Genomic DNA, 20,199 nt, shown 5'->3' with positions numbered 1-20,199 from the left:
GGGGAGCTAGTTACCCAAGTATCCCAGGAAATATCTTCTCTAAAAGTGTCCCTTCACTATATGGAGGCTTGGGGGGTGGGGGGCAGGGTGTCAATACACTGGTAGCTGCGCCAGTGTAAATTACTTAAGTACCCTAATTACCTTCTTTCAAAAGGAAGGAAAGAAAAAGGAAATATAAAGGGGAGGAAAACGGAGAGGAAGAGAAAAGAAGAGGAACAAGAAATAATAAATTAGGAGAGCAATCTGGTTTCTTGGTCCCAGAAGCAATTAACACTGGAAACCGAATGGACCAAGCTAAACATTAACTGCTTCTGGCTGGCCTTTGACAGAACAGCTTACTGACATGTGCGCCTCGCTTTCAGAAACCACCTAGGGGGGTTCAAAACCCTGCCTCCATTTGGATGCACCTGACCTTGAATAAGTTCATTATCTTCTCTGAGTCTTTTTTTTTCCCTCCAATAGGAATAATACCACCAACCACCTAGAACGATAGGTCTGAGGGAGAGAAGGAGCTTATGTGCCCGCCAGGCCAGAGGCACTTTGCCTCCCCTTGTAAAGGGGCACAGCCAGGGCCCCACCAAAGGGTATTTGTAACAGGGTCCAGAGATTGGGGTGTCCAAGAAAAATATATTCTCCCCACCCCAGAGCGGCCGCCATGGGGGATGGAAGCCTTGAGCAGGGCCACGGAGAGTCATGTTGCATGTCAATAACAGGATAGCTTCATTCCTCATTTGCTAAAAGGGTTACTTTGCCTATCACAAAAGCTAATCAGGAAGGTTAAAAAAGACTTAATACAGAATGTAATTGGGAGAGAAAGAGGAGAGAGGAGAGACAGAGACAGACTCTGGGGAACAGTGTGAAGACCACGTGGGAAGAAAGAGGAGAAAAAGGACTCTTGCTAGTGGGCCAGGAGAAGGTGCCCCATGGTTGGGGATTAAGAGCTGGAGATCGCGGCGACGCAGCGGATGGTGCTGAGAGGCCTGCCGAGCCGAGCCCCGGACTTCTGTTCTTTTCCTTCTGAAGGACCGTACCCCTGACAGGCCTGACTGGCCTAACTAGGCAAAGCAGGGAAAGCAGGATTGTGTGGGCTGGTGATTGTTTTAAAGGGATTTTGAGGTTTAAGGGCGACATTTAGCCATTAATCAAACCTGTGTAACTTCTGAATAAATAGTTCCTTTCCTTTTCACCAAACTCTGCCATTCAGAGCCATAATTCCAAGGGCAGCGGGTAAAGGACCTATGACCGAGGGATCCCAGGGAAAGGGGGTGTCATTGTTTCGGTAATAGCATCTGGGCTTCCCCAACCCAAGGGTCCATTTGTTCAGTAACAACCAGGGGTCTGAAACCCTAACAGCTTAACCTGTGTCGGGATTCAAACAAGTCACCTCAATATGTGCCTCTGGGGTATGCAGATTATTTTGAGCTAAAGGCAACTGAGACCCTACAAGCAAAACTTCTCCCCTGTCCCCCTTCCACTACCTAGAACTTGAATTTGGGGTCTTGCCCATGAGAAATTGCCAGATAACCTTTTTTGGTCCACCTATAGGGCATGGAAAACTAATAATGATTGAACACCGGCTCTTCTCCTCGTCCTGCAATGACACTCTGAAGCCCCCGCAGTGCCTCCCCCCGGCCTTAGCTCAGGATGCTGTATGTACTACACTGTAACCTTCCGTCCCTGACCCTCCAATGTATGTGAGCGCTTGTCAGTGATGTTGACGCTGCACCAGGGATATCAGAACATAGCCGATGCTATTGTATCTTTTATTAAAAAAAATTAAATAAAATAGTGATCAATTCTATATAAAACCGAACAGGAGTCCGAGTTCATGGTGGGGAAGGCTGAGAAGAGGGAGACAAGGACATGGCTGCAGTAGATTCTTTTTCTTCGTATCTGGGAGGCAATTCAGACGAGAGATGCGGAGTATGGGCGATCTCAGAGGACGAAGGAGCCCCAGAAATAGTGTATATGGGTACATGCTCCCTCTCAGAGGCCGCGCCTTGGCCCTCAGCCGTAGTGGTCCTGCTGAAGAGAGAGAGAGGACATGAGAGGGTGGAGAGGAAAGCGTAACACACCTTAAGGAAAAGGTTCCTTTCAAATTTGCAAGGATCTAAGGAGTAATTTTTTCCACATTTTGTTGTTTATAGATATGTTCCAATTTCTTGCCCCTTACTTTCCTTAGAGCCAATTGTAATATCAAGACAGTCTCACTCCAGTTGTCATTTCCTTTGTCACTCAAAAGACATGGAGCACAAATGGGTAGGGGCCATCCAAAAAGAACACACACACATACACACAAGTTACTGTTCTGCCTCATTCTTCTGAAGCAGCTAACAAAAGGCAGGCAAACTTATGCAAACCGGAAATTAAATCATTAGAAAATTAAGTCAAACTTATGCAAAAACTTGAAGGAAGCAGGAAGGTATGCTCATTCATGGAGCGGGTGTGAGCAACAGGCAGACCTGCACCTGAATCTCCATCCCGCTGCCTTCTAGCAGCAGGATCGCTGAGCCTCAGTGCCCGCCCCCACGCCACACCCCACCCCATGAGACAGGGATAACAGTGCACACTTCCTGAGGCTGTGAGAACTACATGAGGGCATGCAAGAGAAGCCAGAGGCTGGCCCACAGAAACCATCAAAGCAGCAGTAGTTTTTTGAAGTTAAGAGACATTTCTTTTAGGGCTTGGAGAAGTTCATCATTGGAGGAAAGAGTAGAGAAAGTCACTAACAGAATTCCACAAATGTCCAGAACCTAACCTCCCCTTCATCCACGCAGGGCAATTCCTATATCCGTCGCTGGTCCCATGGCCAGCTCACCACCCCGTCTGAAGTACAAGAACATGCGCCTCAGAAGGTGAGTGGCTGGCTAGGCAGCACCATCTCCAGCGCGCTCACTGCGTCTCTCAGGCCCTGCCTCTCACTGCTTTCAAAAATGCACATGTCTCAATGTCTGGGAAGTCGCCTTTCACTGAGTCCTGCTCATCCACTCACCACGCCCTGTGGAATCTTCTAGAAATCCTCCCTTCACTTCCTACATCCTGGTTTCTTATCAGAGGAGGCGCCCAAGGCTTCATCGCCAGCCCTGCTCCTCCCTGGCACTTCCGCGAACTCCTTCCCACCACGCCTGCCCCTGTGGGCCCTCTGCAGGTCATTAACTCCCTGCCCTCCTGGTTTTAGCGACCTCTTCCCAGTTCCATCGCTTGGCCAAGGCCTAGCGTCTCCAGTCTACCTGAAGGGTCCGCATCTCGCTACTCCTCCATCACAAGCAGTTCTCCATCTTCTCCCCACCTGCACCGAGCTTGGTCCCACTTCCTTCTCAGGCAGCGGCGTCCACTGTCCCTGCGACTCACCCTTGACATGATGACCTCTGCGCTTCCTCACTGTCCTCTCCATTCCAGTTTCCCTCCCACACACCTTCTCCTTCAAACCACCATGGTTCCAGGCTCCTGTTACCTCAGGCCCATCCATGGACTCGGCCTACCCACCGATATGGCTACCTCGGCCTTTGCCCGCTGTGAACTGGGTTAACCAACCCCTGCTTGGAGCCCATCGCGCTGACTCCAGAACCTTCAGTGGCATTCCCTGCCTCAAAGAAAAGGTACTTAGATTTCTGCTGTTGCATCTGATCCAAGGTACACCCCCTAATTTGTGGCATGACGGAGCCTGGGGTTAGGGGTATGGATCTTATATTTCTCTTCAGTCAATGTGAGAAGGCTCTGAGGCCCAGGGAACAACTTATTACTGAGGGGAAAAGGCAGCCTGGTCAGGTCAGGTGCAGGTGGCTTTAGCCAGTTACTCAGGTACCTCCGTTAGAGATCCCCTGGGACCCTCACACCTCCCCACAATCTAAAGCAGCAAGTGGGGGGCCTCCTGAGCCCTTGCTCAGTGCTCCATGTGGCTGATGGGCTATGAAATATTTTGTGGGTCACCCCTGCTAGGAGCACAGAAAAATGCCTGGAGAAAACTTCACATTAACCTAGCACAAACACTTTTATAATTTTTAACTTACATGCTGCCCAGAGTTTCCTGAAAGGCACTGTTAATATTAAGGCAATAATTCTTACATACTGTCAGCAAAAAGAAGATATTCACACTCCAATGTTTACTCCTGTACTACAGCCTTAAAGCTGATTTGGTCTAAATTCAGGTATAGGCCTAAAAATGTTAAAATGCTACTCTTGAAGTTCAAATAGAAAGTCTTACCCATAGTTAAAAATACTGTAATAGGAAGGTGGATTTTCATTTGGAAGCAAACTGTTAGCCCCAGGACTTCGAGTTACTGCAGGAGCTGAAGACTCAGGAAAGTAAGGTGGCGGAGGGGGCGGGAATATTATCACGGCATCACCTAAGGAAACACAATATTTGGTTGAAGATCAATGAGTAAGAAATGCAAACAATTTAGCAATAGCAAAATAAATTAATTATGTATTTGGCCCATCGATAGAAATGGTGAAAACATCTGAGCCAACTCCAGAATTAAAAAGTGGGCTAATCAAATTTACAGAGACAGAGGGTGAAAGCATCCAGGGGCGGGAGCAGGGGAATTGGAGTTAGTGTTTAATGGGTGCCACGTTTCTGTGTGGGGTGATACACAACCTCTGAAAATTGAGAGTAGAGACAGTTGCACAGCACTGTGAATGTACTTCCTGTCACTGGACTCTTAAGGACGGTCAGGAGGGTAAATTTTATGTTATATATTTTTAACACAATTTTTAAAAAATAGTGGGCCTACACTTTATTGCAAGTCTGAGCTAAAGTACTTCAATGAAGCATTATCCTAACAATGTACCCCCTTGCGATGTTGACAGCGTTAAAGCTTTTCTTGTTTTTAACTTACAATTTTAATTCATCAAAAGTTAGCTGTTAGATCAAGCGTCTTGTCCCTCAAATGCAGTTTCACCTCTGGACAAATGACAGTCAGCTGCCCCACAGCCTGTCACTGGCATCATCACAGCTGTGGCTTACACTCTTGTAGTCTTTCATCTACCAACATTTCACCCAAGCTTCACAAAACAAAGTCAAACTCAAAAATCTTTTCAGCATTCCCAGAACACACACCTGTGTTTTGGGGAGGAGACACTAGGGAACGATTCCAATTCCAATACAAAACACAGCACATGAGTTGCCCAGAACATTCTAGCCATGAGGCAAGCACCCCTCTACAGAGGTCTGAGGACATCTGTTGGGCAGCATCAAATGACAGCTCAGGAAACATGGAGGAGGAGAGAGGACGTCTCTGCAGGGAGGAGCCGGGTTTGCACGGGCGGGTGGGTGGCAGATCTGATGCTTGCCTGGGCAGGGACAGGACTCACAGGGTAAAGCTCCCAGGGTCCCTTCCGTTTGCCAGTTACCAACCCAGCCTGGCCCTGATGGAGTTCTTTAATGCCTCTGGGCCTCAGATGCCATGCCTGTAAATCTCAGGCCATAACTGTACCTGCCTCCGAGGACAGGTAGGAGGATTGGATTCCTGCGCAGCCATCGAAACAGTGCTGGGCCTAGAGCGAACTCTCTCAGCTGCTTTGTCCCCTCAGAGCTGCTTCCTTCACACTCCCAGCAAGTGGCACTGACTGGCACGCCTGAAGAAAGACTCCCAGCCAGCGGTCTTGGCCAGTGGTTCCACCTCCACCTCGGTGCTGAGTGTCCGAAGCACTTCCCAGAAGGCACCTTGGCCCTCCAGAAAACCCATGAACTCCGTCACTCCTAGCTGTTGGAGCTTCCCTTGCTAACCTAAACTTGATAAAAACACAATGGTTGTCTTCTCCTTTTTTTTCAGAAGGTCTGGGTAGGTCAGAGGAAGCAAGGTTAAGTGTTCACTTTAATCACACACTGTAGAACACAGGACCAGGCATAAACCTCTAAAGCGGCCAGTAACTTATCGCACAGAAACAAGGAAATGTTCAAAGTCACCGGTTATCTCTGCGGCTTGTCCTTCCTGCACCGGCAGCTCCCAGCCCTCCCACACCTTGCAGTCCGCTCTCACCAGGAAAGATGTCCCATCTCCCCTAGGGGTTTCCCTTTCCCCAGGCCCTGCAGGACCTGAGCTTCTGTGAGTTGACATCACAGACCCCTCGTGGGAGGGCTGTCTCCTACACCTGCTTGCGTACCCAGGGTCCAGCAATGAGCATGTCCCCAGTGTGGGTATCATTGGTTTATCCACACATCACTACTGGGGTGGAGTGGAGGAGAGACTTCCATTCTGGAAACAACCGAATTTAGAGAATTAGCCAAGAACTGCCTCTCATTACCCCAATGTCCCTCATAAGGCAGAACTGATTGCTGAGAGACAATGTCCAGAATCTTATAAATTGTGCCAAAAGCCACGATCTCTAAAAATTTAAATCATATCCCATTATATCAAAGAGAAAAAACAAGGAGTTAGGGTGCCAGATTTTCACTGGATTGATGGGACTTAAAGGGTTACGTGGAAAAGATTGTAAACTATGCGGTGCCATGCCAACATCAGACAGAACTGCCCAGGAGCTGCCCAGGAGTCTCCCGGCCCCAGCACCAGCAGCCCTGCTCCCTGATGCCCCCACCCATTCCGGCCACCAGGACGGAGGCCACCCTGAAACTCTCCTGAGAGCAAATCCAAAGGGCATACCTCAAAATGCTCTCCACTAAGTGGAAGGCTCCAGCCATCCCATGAGTGGGTTCACTTGGACCCAACTGTGCTCCCCAAAAGGACCGAGAATGGTCTCTACTGGGTGAGCCCTTTTGTCGTGTGAGAACTACACAGAGCACCTAGCGAAGATGAAACCAGCAGAAACAGAATTACAGCTCAGTGCTCTGGGGAGGGTGCTACGCAAGGGCCACAGTGTTTGTGTGCCACCCAGCTGGGTTTGGATCCTGGCTCTGCCGCTTGCTACTTCGTGACCTCAGGCAAGTTATTTGATATCCCTGGGCCTCAGGGTAAGAGTTTCTTCATCTCTAACTTGAAGATACTAAGAGTATCTGACTCATGGGTTGTCGTAGGCATGAAGGAATTTCACGCAACAGGCCCTTGAAGAGCAGATGCTAAAAGCACTTAAATGGGTGTTTGGGACAAGAATAAACTTTTTACATGTGGTAGCTGCCCTTAATATATAACTAATACTTGTATTGTCGCCTTACATATATAAATGCACAAAGCAGCAAGTGGGGAGCACCAACCCTGGCTCAACACAAGGACCGCCTGCAAGTCCTCCTGCTGCTCCTCTGAGTCCGGCCCAGGGCACCGCCCAGCTGAGCCCCGCTGGCTCCGGCCGCAGCCCGTGAGAAACGCCGCACTCACACTCTCCTTCTCTGTCCCCTCCATGTTCCCGCTCTGTAATTCTCTTTGCCTAGCCTTTTAGATGTCAAAGCCTATGGCTTCAGAGCTCCAGCCTTTCAAAAGTAGGAGACTGGGGAAAAAACAGTAATTTGCAAAAATGAGTAGTGCTGGGGCTCTTCCTTGGTTGTCTGAAGCTGAGGCTAAGCTACTGGTGGTGTTCTTCGGGGGAAGCGACTCTAGGAAATGGTAATCCATCTATTCAGCAGGACCCAAGGGACCCAAAAGGAATTTCTAGGCATTCCATGGGGGAAATAAGTGACAGGTGTTGTCTTATCTCATCTTCATTTATGCCACTGCTTCTAAACTTTGCCCTAATCCTGAAGTTACAGAAAATAAAGAACAATGCAGAAAACAGAAGGCCCCTCAAAACATAGAAGACCTGGAATGTTAGTTCTGGAAGGGATCTTAGAAGGGCAATGCTCATTTGATAGATATATAAACCAAGGCCACAAGAGGTTAAGGACTTACCAGAAAGCCAACCAGTGACAGTCGGGATGAGAACTCATGTGCCCAGCAATGCCAAGTGCCACAGGTTTCAGCGTGAGAATAACAGGGGAAAGAGGATCACTTGGCAGGTCCCTGATGTGACAGAGGACTCACAGGTTGTCCTTGAGGTTCTTCTCACTTTCCTCTCAATTTGCTCTGTGACCTCAGTCAAATTCACCACTTAAAGTCCCAAAGCTTTTTCTAAATAATAACGAATTGCTGGGACAAAATGATGTGAACAAGGATTTCTATGGGGCTTACTATAGCAGCAGCACTGTGTGTGTGTGTGTGTGTGTATGAGAGAGAGAGAGAGAGACAGAGAGAGACAGAGAGACAGAGAGACAGAGACAGAGAGACAGAGACAGAGACAGAGACAGTGAATCTCGGCCAGACCCAAGGGCAGCCCAGTGAAGCCCTGATGCAACAGCCCCGGTGATAGGAGCAAACACAGGAGTGAGAGCCACCCACCTACGGTGACCTGGACAGGCTCCGAGTTCTGGGTCTGTCTCTCTTCACTTTCAGAGGCATTCGGGCCCTCATTCAAGTTGCTTCTCCTCTTCACATGGGCAACCACAAAGAAGCACAATCCCATGAGCACAATCAAGGGTCCCATGATCTGCAGAGACAGAAATCCACAGATCTGGGGCTCCTCGTTGACAGTGTCTGTCTCATTCAGCGGTTCCTGCTCCCAGTCAGAGCCACAGCCAGGGACCCAAATGCCCAAAATGCTGATGAGCATGCCGCTGGTCAAGAAGAGAAATCCAAAGATGAGACACTGGGCGAACTGGCGGCTCTCTCCGCAGAGGAAGGCTTGGTCGGGGTCCGCCTGGTGGCCTCGACGGCGCCCATCACGGAACTGACGCAGCGCCCGGGAGCGGGCCAGGATCACAGCCGCGAGCCCGACCACGGCGCACGCAGGCCCCACGACCTTCAGCACCATGCTGCAATCTGGGAGGGGCTTGTACTGGCATGCCTGGAACCCAAAGATGGAGAGCAGGACTCCCACAAACAACAGGATGGCACCAAAGACGAAAAGGAAGAAAATGAGCATGCTGACATGCCTGTCTTGCTGGACCCCACCTGGTTCAGTTGCTGCAGGAGACATGGCCAGAAGAGGCCCCTTCCCCAGGGAGGGGTGGCGTGTGTTTCTTTCCCTCCAATGGTTTCAATAGCTCTGCAAATATAACCAAACACCAAATTAAAGTGGGCACAGGTATTCCTGACCCACCCCGTTCTTTTGCTGGCCAGTTCAGAAATCACACGAGGATGAAATCATAGGGAATAGAACTTTATCCAATGGATACACTGTAGAACAATGAATTGGTTTATGAGTCAGAAGGACTGGCATTCAGAAACTCCTGAATACTTAATTTTATGAAGAAATCCAAGAAGAGGAAATGCAATTACCATGCACCTAAGAGTATATCTAAAAAACAAAACAAAACAGCATAGGGGAATATAGTCAATAATGTTGTAACAACTATGTATGGTATCAGGGGGTACTAGGCCTACTGGGGGGAAATAAGTTTTATCAATGTCTAATCATTATGTTGTACACCTGAAACTAATACTGAATGTCAACTGCGATTAATTATTTTAATATTTAGTAAATATTTCTTAAAAACATAAACAAAAGTAACTGGGTGTGACTTTTCCTGTTCTAAGTCTTACGAACTCAATCTCCCAGGCAAAAACAAAAACAAAACAAAACAAAAAAAACCCAAAATTAAAAAAAAAATACTCACAGTGGTGAGTGAAGGAAGAACCAGGGAGATTATTTTTGATTTACAGACATCCCCCATTTCATCACCGCTGCTCTGAGCATTTCCATGTCAGTAAATTTTTGTTCGGTAACTAACTTTCCATTTCCTGTTTTAGACCCGCAGCAACTTTCCATTCTGTGCTTTATGCTAAGGCTACATCTGCTGGAGAGCCAAGTTTCAACTGAAGGGAAGGTGGTTCAGGAACCCAGTGTGTTTAGTAGTTATTAAGTTACTTCTGTCAAAATGTGATTCTTGAGTTCTCACTCGGGGGCTTCCCTGGCCCACAATCTGGTGGCCTGGGTGCTTGGGTCTGGGATGGCCCCGGGAGAGTGTGGCACAGCGGTGACGGGGAGCCTTGTCTCCCAGGTGGCCAGGCAGCCTCTCACTCACCCTCCTTGGTGCCACCCACTTCCACAAAGAGGTTAAGGCTGTTAAAAACAAGCAGCTGATAAAATCACCAGTCACAAAGCACTAAACAGCACTAGAACTTGACTTTGAAAGAAAAGTATAAGTGAAATCAAGTGGGAAAGCACCTTCCACAAAATCACCCAAGCCCTGTTCTTCAAGGGTATCACATATTAAATAAACCTGGAGCAGTTGTTAAAGAGTGTTCTAGTTCACACAGACTGACTTTATTATCCATTTGTCTTGTTTACTCTAATGAATGGGGGGCATTCAAAAAGACAATGCGAGTGTGAAGGCTGTCTTCATTGCTCAAGGAAAGAAAAACTTAAAACATTTCGCATCTGTGGCCACATGAAGGAACTCAAACTGGAGCTCTAAGCCCAAGGCCATCCTGACAAACCCAAATCATGGCCAAGGAGGGTCAGTGTAGGTAAAGAAAGCAAACAGCCTGTCTTACATGAGGAAGTACTTTTCCAGGAAAAAGTATGATAAAATCAAAAGGAAGTTGAAGAAAAAAGGAAATGTAGGAGGGAAGTGAGTTTTTATTTTTAAACTTGGGCAAACTACATTTATGGAAATGCGGTTAAGCTGAGACAAAGATTTAAAGCATTGCACTGATATTTTTTTTAAAATTTCTGAATCATGTTATCTCTTTTGCTGGTTCCAAGATAAGGGTGATTTCTCTGCTACAAAGTCCTATCAGGAATTCATTATGTTCCTGGCACCTTCAATTCTGAAGTGAGTCACAAGGCTTCAATCATCTAAAGGCAAATTCCCAAATACCAATAAAGAAAATGGAAGCCCCAAACTGACCTGTAGCTTCTTTTCCATGGCCTAGTGGGCTGAGTGCTGATGTGTTAATCCCCAATGCAAAATAACTAACGTGTGGAGGGATAGTCAGTCCGTCTGTCTATTCTCTCCAAATCTGAAATCACAAGCAGACACATAGACATCTACACTAATAGAAAATTAAACCTTTTTCAAATGCCAACCTACACTTAATTTCCCCAAAGCCAAATTCGCCTCCCTAACACTCTATCCCTTTTCCAAAAGACATTTTCAAATCAGCAGCACCTAAGAACTTCCAAATCTCTGGTGCGGTTGGGGGTCCAGGGGAAAAGGTAAATGTCTTTTACGGGAAATAGCTCCATGGGTTTTAGGGAGGCCCAGGGTAACAGCCCCGAGCGGCTGGCCGCGCGGCTCCCACCAACGCAAGTTAGCGCGGGGTCCTTGGCGCTGGCGCCCCTCCTGCCACCAAGCGTCGGCGGTAACAACGCGGCGCCAGACCCGTGCCCTGAGAGCGTAGGCTCCCGGGACACGGTGAGGTTCGGGGTCCGGAGCTGCTTACCTGAGGCTTCGTGTAGCGTGCGCGCTGCCTGCGCCGGGGCGCTTCCCCGGAGCCAGGCGTCGGGTCCGGGTAGGCGCTCAGCGGTGCAGCGCTGGCTGTGGGCAGCGGGCTGGCCGCGGATCCCCACCGCACACTCCCACCTGCGGAGGGCGGGCCGCCACTGTATTTACAGGAGGAGGCGGTGCCGGGAGGGCGCGGCGATCGGGGAGAAGGCGAGCAGGGCAGGGCAGGGCAGGGCAGGGCAGACTGGCGGGAGCTGGCGGTCACCGGGTGCTGCTCTTCGGGGGCGGAAGCGCGCCCAGCCTGGGAGTGAAGAGCGAGGTGCAGCTTCGCGGCCCAGGGCTGGAGGCCCTGGCCGCTTCCGCGCCTGTGACTGCGCGCGAAGAATCCCGGAAAAAATGAGCAGCCTCACCGCTCTCCTGGCCCGCAGCCTTAGGAGAGTCGGGGCGGCGAGTTGAGGTTCCCCCGGCTGTCCGAACTGCGCGCTGCGCCGGCCGAGATCCCGGCGGCGGGAAGGAGCTGGTTTCTTTCGGGGCTAGGTTCCAGGATTCGAGGGAGGGGGCGTGAGTAAGGGGAGCGTCTTTTCCCCTACCGGCGTGGCCGCAGCTTGGGGCTCCCGCGTTCCTGCCGCCCGGCGCTCGGCTGCCGCGCGGCCTGGGAAGGGCCCATCCAGTGGCCCTGTGTTCCTCCTGCCGTTCCACAGACTTTGACTTGGGGTCACTGGGGCAAGTCCTTCGCTGAGAGCTCCCCGATGAACAGGTTATGGAGACACCAAGTCACAGAAACTTGCGCGCCATTAGAACATGAGACAAGGGTTCTCCACAGTGGAACCGGTCCCTGGCTGTCTCCATTCCGGGTCAGCTCTACCTTCCTCGCTCACAGGTGTGCGCACAACCCTCCTTGGCCATAGAACCCCCTGCCCAGTTCTCAGTCGCTAATGATCTGCTGAAATTAAACTGGTAACTTTCCCTGCCCTTGACCCAGAGGTTTTGGGATGGGTTTGCTAATCCCTGTGCTATTTGTAACCTACCCCCGGTGACACGTGACACGGACTCATCTGTGCCAGTTTGCACACCAGAGGTCAGGGCACTGTGGAAGGTGAGTCAAGGGCTCAGCCCAAGCTCCAGCAGCCTTGGGGACATCCCCGCCCCTGCCACTTTTCCCTAGCTTCCTGTCCACTTTGCCTGGAATCCAGTAAAGAGTTCACGCCAATTGCATTAACCTTTTTAAAGTACAAACACGTAGCATACCTTAAAAAAGCAAGTCGTTCCCAACAGTTCTCACTGAGGGTAAAGATGAGTAATTTTAGCTGATTACCAGAGGTGAGAAGGAGACTCTCAGAGAAAGGGTCAGAGAGAGGCAAAGAGGAAGGGTGTTAGCTGGGCTGGGAGGGCTGGGCGCCTGGGTGGTGGGATGTGGTTTCACCAGGAAGGTGCACTGGACAAGTGCCAGCATTGGAATTGGCTGGGGGCACTTGCCCAGTGGCCAAATGTGGCCTTTTTCACAGTGAGCGTGCCCTGGCCTCTGCAAATATCTGCCCTAAGACGACTGGTTATGACCCTAATGAAGAATCCTAACCTTGTGGCCCCGCCGTCCTGAGAGGCTCTTTACCTGCAGCCTAAGCCTCTTTACTGCGTGGCTCTGGGTCTCAGAGAATGTTGGAACCAGAAGGCAATAGGGGAGCTAAAAACAGCTGTTTTTCAGTTGAGGAAACTGAGACCTAAAAACAGAAAGTTAGTCCACAGCTGGTTAATGTGAACCAGATGTACTGACTCTTCATTGTCCCTCCTGGGTACACCTGTCACCCAGAGGCCATGCGAAGCCGCAAACTCAAAAAAAAATATATATATATATATGGCTTTTTTATTACATGGCTTTTAGATCATTATAACAATACAGACCCTGTGTCTGTAAGGATATTGCTGCAATCTGTGTCCAGGTTGGAGATAATGCTGGTCAAAGTGTCAGGTATACCACCTTCTGGAAGGGCCTCAGGGAACACCTAGCTAACAAGCAGAAAGCCAACAGCGGAGATTGCACAACAGCAGTGGTCACCAGCCTTTCCGAGGCTGCAGGCCCGCACTATAGAATTTTCCCCCTCTTCTCTGGCCTGCTAACAATGCCTTGTGTGAGAGGCTTTGTATCTCTTCCCTACTCATTCTCACCTTCTCCCTTATTTAAAACTCAATCTCTAGCCGTGTTGTGTGCGGACCTGCAAGGGGCCTGTTGATACAGCTGCCCCTCTGGTGCCACATGACTGCAGGCTGGCCACACATGACAGACCTGAATGTACCGGCACCAAGGACAATCAGATTAGCTTCCACTTGGAATATCTGCTGCTTGGACTGTTTGTGTCTTTTGGAGCCCGTTTGACTAAATTAAATTCCATGGAAACCAGTCATGGGTCAAGTATGAAAGACGTATCCACCAGCCTGCAAGGTGCTTGTCTTGGTAGCACACCTGTTCTTAGGAAAGAGACTGGATGACCCTGTCACTATCTAAAACTAAATAGCCTTTTCCGGCCTGTGTAGTAGTGAAAAAAGAGAAGCCCAGGCAAAATCCTTAGAAAAGCGGCATCAGAACAGGCTTTAAAAAATGGATGAACCTTGAATTCGGGAAGTAAATACAGGGAATTAAGCCAAGGCAAGTGTTCATGCCTTCAGTCAGCAAATATTTGAGTGCTAACCATGTGCCAGTAAACAAAACAAAATCCTTTGCCTATGTAGAACTTATATTTTAGTGAGGAGAAATACAATAAAAGAAACATGTAAATTATACAGAGTATTAGAAAGCAGTAAGTGCTCTGGAGAATCAGAAATCACAGAAGGAAACTGGGGAGTGCTGGGAGATTTCAGTTTTAATAAGGTAGTTAAGGAAGGCATCTCCCCGAAGGTGACATTGCAGTAAAACTTGAAGGGAATGAGGAAGCAACCATATTCATAAGCTATGATTGCATAACAAATTACCTCCAAATTTAGACACTTAAAACCACTAAGATTTATTCCTCTCTCTTTTCCGGAGGGTCAGAATCTGAGAGCTGCTTAGCTGGGTGACTCCGGCTCAGGGTCTCCCAGTCAAGCGGTTGGCTTGGGGCTACCTCATCTGCAGGCCTGAGTGGCGTGGCTCCACGGTGGCTTGCTCCCATGGCTGTGGGCAGGAGGCCTCCGTTTCTTGCCATGTGGACCTACCCAGAGAGCCACCTGAGTGTTCTCAGGACATGGCAGCGGGCTTCCCCTCGAGTGATCCGAGGGAGAGCAAATGAGGTAGACGTGGCAGTGTGTTTTGTGATGTGGACTCTGAAGTCCCACACGGCCACTTCCGCTGTACTCTATTCCTGAGAACAGAGTCACTAAGGCTAGGATTAGGCTCTACGAAGAATTTGATATATTCTAAAACTGTGAATTTGAACCTGTTTTAAAACCATCACAGAGAAGTGTACTGATATTTGGAGGAGGGAGGACAGAGCATTGGCAGAAGAAACAGCCAATGCAAAGGCCCCGAGGCAGGAACAGGGGAATTCAAGGAAGAACCGGAGGCCAGCGCACACGGAGCAGGTGGGTAAGACAGAGAGGAACAGGGAAGGAGGTCGGAGAGGGTAAGTGCGTGGGCGACCACATGCACCAGATTGTGTAGGGCTTCGTTGTGGGCCATTATAAGTACTTTGACTGAGATGAGAAGACTTTGGAGGGTTTCGTTTTTTTTTAAGCAGAGTGTGATATGACCTGACTTATTTTTAAAAAGAAGACAGTTGCTTCTGAGTGAGAACAGCCTGAGGAGAAAGGAGGGTGGAAGGGAGACCATTTAGGAAGCTATTATAATAACCCAGGAGAGAGAGAACTGGGGCCTGTGTTTGAAGGTGCTAAAAGCGATTGGGTTCTGTATATATCTTGAAGAGTAGACAGGATTTTCCTGGACTGGGTTTGGGTTTTAATTCTAAGACTTTCAGCCGAAGGGCCTGGAATTGACCAAGACAGGGAAAACAGGGCCAGTCAAGTTGAAAGGGGAAGTTTTGGAGTTCAGTTAACTCTGTGACGTCCATTAGATATTTGAGTGGAGAAGTTGAGTAGGCAATTGAATACACAAGCCTGGAGTTCAGGAATTCTAGAAGGAGTACTTTCCTGTGGCCGGTCAGCGATGCTTGTTACAAAATCAAGAAAGCTGGAAGAGTTGATACTTCCATATGTGGCTACACCTGCCTAGTAACCATCTGCTGCTGAGGCCTCCAAGGAAGCGCAAAGCAAGGAACACAGCTGGGAGGGATATTCTCAGAGCGGTTACCTAAGGGCCATGTGTCCTTTGCTCCCCCAACACTGGCCCATATGACATTCCCCAGGACACTGCCAACCCGGAAAAAGACATTCTGGGCAAGTGGCATGTTTTGGCTTGTAGAATTTACTGTCACCATTTTACAGAATTCCTAAGGTTACAGAAAGACAATCAGTCCTTAAGTCTGCCAGCTTCTCGTTTGGTCTCTCTCAGGTTCTGCCCCAAAGGCACTGTAACACCCAGAAGCCTGCATGTCTCTCTCCCAGTTCCTGACATTTCCTGAGACCCCACTGGGGCTGGTGGGCAGGAATTGCTTCTTGAGTGCCGGGTCTTCGGTCGCCGTTTCAACAAATATTCCCAGGACGGCCAGCGATGCCTCTGAACCTAGCTGGGCCCCATCTAGCTGCCGACACCTGCAGCGGGCGCTGTGGTCAGGGGAGGCCAAGCTTCCTGGGCATCCCCCCCTCCCCCACCTCTGTGTTGGACTTAGACCCAGGAGCCTGAGACACATGTCCCCAGTAAGACTGACTGATTTGACAAGCTTCAATTGAGGGTTTAGATTTAACTCCTTAGCTAATACCCAGTGCAAAGACCAAGGTTTTGCAGTCATTTTATTGCCTGGGATAGTGCCGTTGTTTTGGCAAGGTTTATAATAGTGCAGCTTAAGTGCAGTTAACTGGAGCCAGGGGTAGGGGATGCAAGGAGTCATTTTAGAGAGAGTGAGAATTTGCCCGGCGCTCACGTGGTGTTAGCAGGAGGGGCTTCCACGTTGTCGAGGGAGAAGTACCGCTTCCACAGTGGTGACAGCATCTGGGCGGCAGCATAGAGGAGACCAGGTGTTGATAGTAAAAGTTTCACAGAAATGTAGTGACTTCCTGGCATCTTGCATTGGTCCCATCAAACACCTACCACTAAACGGGGCCCAAAGAATGACTTTCTTCTCTGCAGCTTGCAAAAAGGGGATGAGACAGATCTTAGTTTAGATCCTGGCTTCGTCACTAGCTCTGTGACCTTGGCTGAGTAAACGACTTTTCTGTGCCTCAGTGTCCTCATCTGGAATATGGGAATAAGCAGACCTACCTCAAAGGATGTCTTAAAGAGGACATTCCTGGCACATGGCAGACCACTGACAAATGTTTCCCTCTTTGGTCTCTGGCTACTCACCTCATCTTCCATCCGTGGGCTCCTCTCCTTCAGGAAGGCTGACCTGGTGAATCCATGGATAAATTAAGGAGAAGAGGAGGGAAATCGAGGTTCTCAGGGAGAACAGGATGAGGCCATGTTGACTTCCAGCACTCAGTTTGCCATGTTTTGAGCTGCTGTCAGCATACCTGGCTTCTCCCTGCGGTGCTTTTCCCTGGTATTTCTAGATGTCCTGAAAGGTGTGTATCACATGATCGTAAAAACTTACCATCATAATGGTTACCTGTGTTACCTCCTCTGTCATTCTACGTCTGCTCCAACCTCACCTGCAGCCACGAAAACTTCTGTGAGGTGCCTTGCTGCTGTGGCGTCCCCGAGGGGCATGCGGGGGCCCTGCCAAGGTGTGCCCCCAGCCAGTCAGCGGCCGGGGTTCAGGGCTCGACCTGCCTCACCTCTTCTGGTTCCACCTGCGTGTCTCAGCCCCTATCACTTCACCCCTGGTTCTGGCCCTGCACTTCCTGGTTGACACTTATGATTCCAAAAAGATTAAAAGCGGCTTACAGTGCTCCAAAAATACAGCAAGGTGAAATAAAGAAGAAAATAAATGAGGAAAAAAAAAGAAAAAGAAAAAAGAAGCAAAAGGTTCACAGCATTTCTTTCCTTATTCGAACAGCTTGCTGGTAACGTGCAGGGTGGGGTGAAATCATTTTGACATTGGCCATACAGGTATCTTACCTGTTTCAGCATCAGATGTGGTAACCTGTCTAAGGCACTTGGAGGCGACTCTCAAAATGGCCCAACCCAGACTCCTGGGACCACGGTGGGGCTGTGTGTGGGGACCTCAGCGCCTGGGTGCAGCCTCACCAGGTAGCATAGGTCACACACTTGGCTTCTCTCACAGCAACTGCTGACCTAAAAAGTGAAGCAATAAGAACCGGAACACCTGAGAGCAGAGAGTCTGATAAATTAAAAGGCAGTTTGGCAGGAAGCCACCCCCTGAGTGCCCCAGATTTTAACAAAAGGAGCCTTGTCACACACAGCCACAGAACGTGGGTAAAGCCAGGGCTCGGGGCAGTGTTGATTTAGAAAGAAGAAAAAGAAAACTTCTTTGGGGCTTTTTTTTCTTCTTACCTACCTCACAGGGTTATTAAAAGGATTAAATAAATACAGATAGAAAGACCCAAGGAGATTTGTGCTTGGAGACAATTCCAGGAGAAACATCTTCTCCTGAATAATGGCACCAGATGACCCCACGTAGATCGCCTGCGAGGCTTTGGTGATGGGTGCACCTAATTTGCATCTCATAACAAGCCCGCGAGGTGCACCGTGCCCGGCGCTGCAGACGCGCAGAGAGGGCGGGCAGCCTTTACCTCACCTGGCCGGGAGCGGCGGCGCTGCGGGGCGCCCCGGGCTTCTCGCCTCTCCCCCTCCCGGGCGGCACAGGGAGGCAGCTGCTGCTATTTTTTCAATGTCAGTTAAGAGTCACTCAAGGGCAAGTTAACAAACTCCCATTCACTCTTTAATTCTGCACTTAAATGTCATTTCCCCAGAGAGACCTCCTACTCTAAATAAGCCCCCGCCCCCCCCCACCCCCACCCCCCACCCCCACCCCCACCCCCACCCCGTCGCCGCGTTACTTTCAGAGTACCTGGTGCCTTCCACTCAGGGCACTCGTCACCGGCGCAGTCATTGTTATCCCTTTGAGACCACTTCTCTCCTACCCTTTGCTGTTTAAACCACCAAGTCACCCTCTGCCCGTCCTGTCGCTGTCATCAATGATCTTCCAGATCTCCCACCTTCCAGCTCGAGTTTTGGCACCTGGCAAGAAGCATCTTCTAGTTCAAATCCTGCCTTAAACTTGGATGCTTTTAACTTCACACGGATGACCCAGCCAACACCCGGCATTCTCCTCTCCGAGTCCTTCCTGTCCCGTCCACTTCAGCTGACCTCTCCCACCAGCGCGGCCTGGACCCGCGGTGACCTGAGACCGCTCCTCCTGCAAAAGCAGGAACTGGAGTGTCTCCTTCCATCTCACTTACCTAACCCGTCCTGCTACCATGACCCTTCACCCCCAACCAGACCCTTTGCTTGCACTAATCAACTCTCCTCCCCGGCTTCATTTCTTTCTTGTGTAGCTTAGGTTCTAAGCGTATCAATTCAGTGGCACTTTCCAATACCCCAGATTTCCAAGTCTGCCTCTTTTCATCACACTCGTTTGGCATCACGGCTTTGGCTCTCTCCTCTGAGCCTGCGTATCTGGAGCTGAGTGCTGCTGGTGAAAGACGCTGCTCGGGAATCTGCTGCTCTCTGTACATCTGTGTTCCCCAGACTTGAAGGGCCCTCAGCAATGTCTGGCAACCCCATGCCATTTTGCTCCTAGACTCACTTCCTACACAACTATTTCAGCAGGTGACCCGAAGCCCAGTGAGTGCTTTCCTCTGCTCTGGTGACACCCTGATGTTCCAGATCCCCGCCTAGGCAGCATGGTTCCTCAAAAGACTCAATCACGGCAGACCGTTGGCCAAGCATGCCCCTCCGAGAATGCCCCTGACTTGGGGTCCCAGGAGAGAGCTCTTTCCTTTGTTCTTGAGTGTTTGGTTCCCAAAGCAGAAGGGCCCCAATCGGGGGTCTTCAAATCCTAGCCTCCGGCTGTGCCAGCGCCAGTTCTCCCTTTACGAAGACCTTGTCCTGACAATGGACCTGAGTCACCCTCCTAGGCTCCCGTCCCCTGTGATCGAGGGCCTTCAGTATTTCTTGCCGGAGGCCTAAGTCAGAGCCATCCATCTCACCAACTCCATCCATCAGCAGGGCATAGGGGAGGAACGAGAATTTTCCTTCTACCTCTCTGAGTTGAAACTCTGTAATAAAAGACAGATTAACAAGACGGGAACAAACAGAGGTTTACTAACATGGATGCATGGGAGAAACCCAGGGAGAATTAGTAACTGACTGAGGTGGCTAAGAATTCAGGCTTAAACACCATCTTAATAGGGAAAGAGGTGGGGGAATGGCAGACTCTTAGGTGAGAGTAAATGCTTTTCAGGGAAGATGAATGGGCCCTTAGGACAGATGGGAGGTGTGATAGTTTGTGATGAGGTTTGTCGGGGTGTGGTGTAGACTTTCAATCTCCTTTCCTGTGACAAGCATCAGTCCTCTCCGGTTGATGAAACTCCCAGAAGGGATTTATGACCTGTGAGTCCCTTCTGGAGGATCTGTCTTCAGGCAGATCAGAGGAGTTCAGAGGAAGTCTCTCTTTGCATTTGCTGGTTCTCAAATGCATGCAGCTGAAAGTAATCAATATGCCAAAGTGGCACATTTTGGGGTGGCACATTCTGCTGTCCTTCAAAGGCTTAAAATACAGCAGCTAAACTTTCTCCAGCAGCAGAGAGAGTGATGAGATGTTGTGGACGCTAAAGAGAGGTCCCAAGGACCAAGCTTAACCAACCCCCACCCCTCACCATGTACACATACACACTCT

At 49.7% G+C, this 20,199-nt stretch overlaps 1 protein-coding gene across 2 annotated transcripts; it reads right to left on the bottom strand.

Moving 5' to 3' along the window:
• Positions 1–1,765: 1,765 nt before the first annotated feature.
• Positions 1,766–11,408, bottom strand: TMEM171 (transmembrane protein 171). 2 transcript variants are annotated; one of them, XM_054578244.1, is made up of 5 exons: positions 11,313–11,408; positions 10,778–10,889; positions 8,265–8,970; positions 4,205–4,346; positions 1,766–2,025 (listed from the first exon to the last, which is right to left on the bottom strand). In XM_054578244.1, the coding sequence occupies exons 3-5, from the start codon at positions 8,899–8,901 to the stop codon at positions 1,827–1,829; spliced, it is 978 nt and encodes a 325-aa protein (XP_054434219.1). In that variant the 5' UTR covers positions 8,902–8,970; positions 10,778–10,889; positions 11,313–11,408; the 3' UTR covers positions 1,766–1,826. The 2 variants fall into 2 exon arrangements, with proteins under 2 accessions (XP_054434219.1, XP_054434220.1); XM_054578245.1 differs by having other exon boundaries at positions 1,766–2,022.
• Positions 11,409–20,199: the final 8,791 nt, after the last annotated feature.

The sequence above is a fragment of the Pteronotus mesoamericanus genome, unplaced genomic scaffold (assembly GCF_021234165.1).
Source record: "Pteronotus mesoamericanus isolate MK-2021 breed Mesoamerican mustached bat unplaced genomic scaffold, CSHL_Meso_final contig_50, whole genome shotgun sequence".
NCBI lineage: Eukaryota > Metazoa > Chordata > Mammalia > Chiroptera > Mormoopidae > Pteronotus > Pteronotus mesoamericanus.
The sequence above is the reverse complement of the archived record's forward strand: the minus strand, read 5'-3'. Positions and strand labels throughout refer to the sequence as shown.

Bases quoted from the DNA above. Each gene is read 5' to 3' on its own strand.
- TMEM171 (XM_054578244.1), bottom strand. From the start codon at position 8,901: ATGTCTCCTGCAGCAACTGAACCAGGTGGGGTCCAGCAAGACAGGCAT. The intron at 4,347-8,264 runs GTGGGTGGCTCT...GTGTTTCCTTAG, and splicing joins GCCTGTCCAGGTCACCGTAG to GTGATGCCGTGATAATATTC. The intron at 2,026-4,204 runs GTAAGACTTTCT...CTCTCTCTTCAG, and splicing joins TACAGTATTTTTAACTATGG to CAGGACCACTACGGCTGAGG.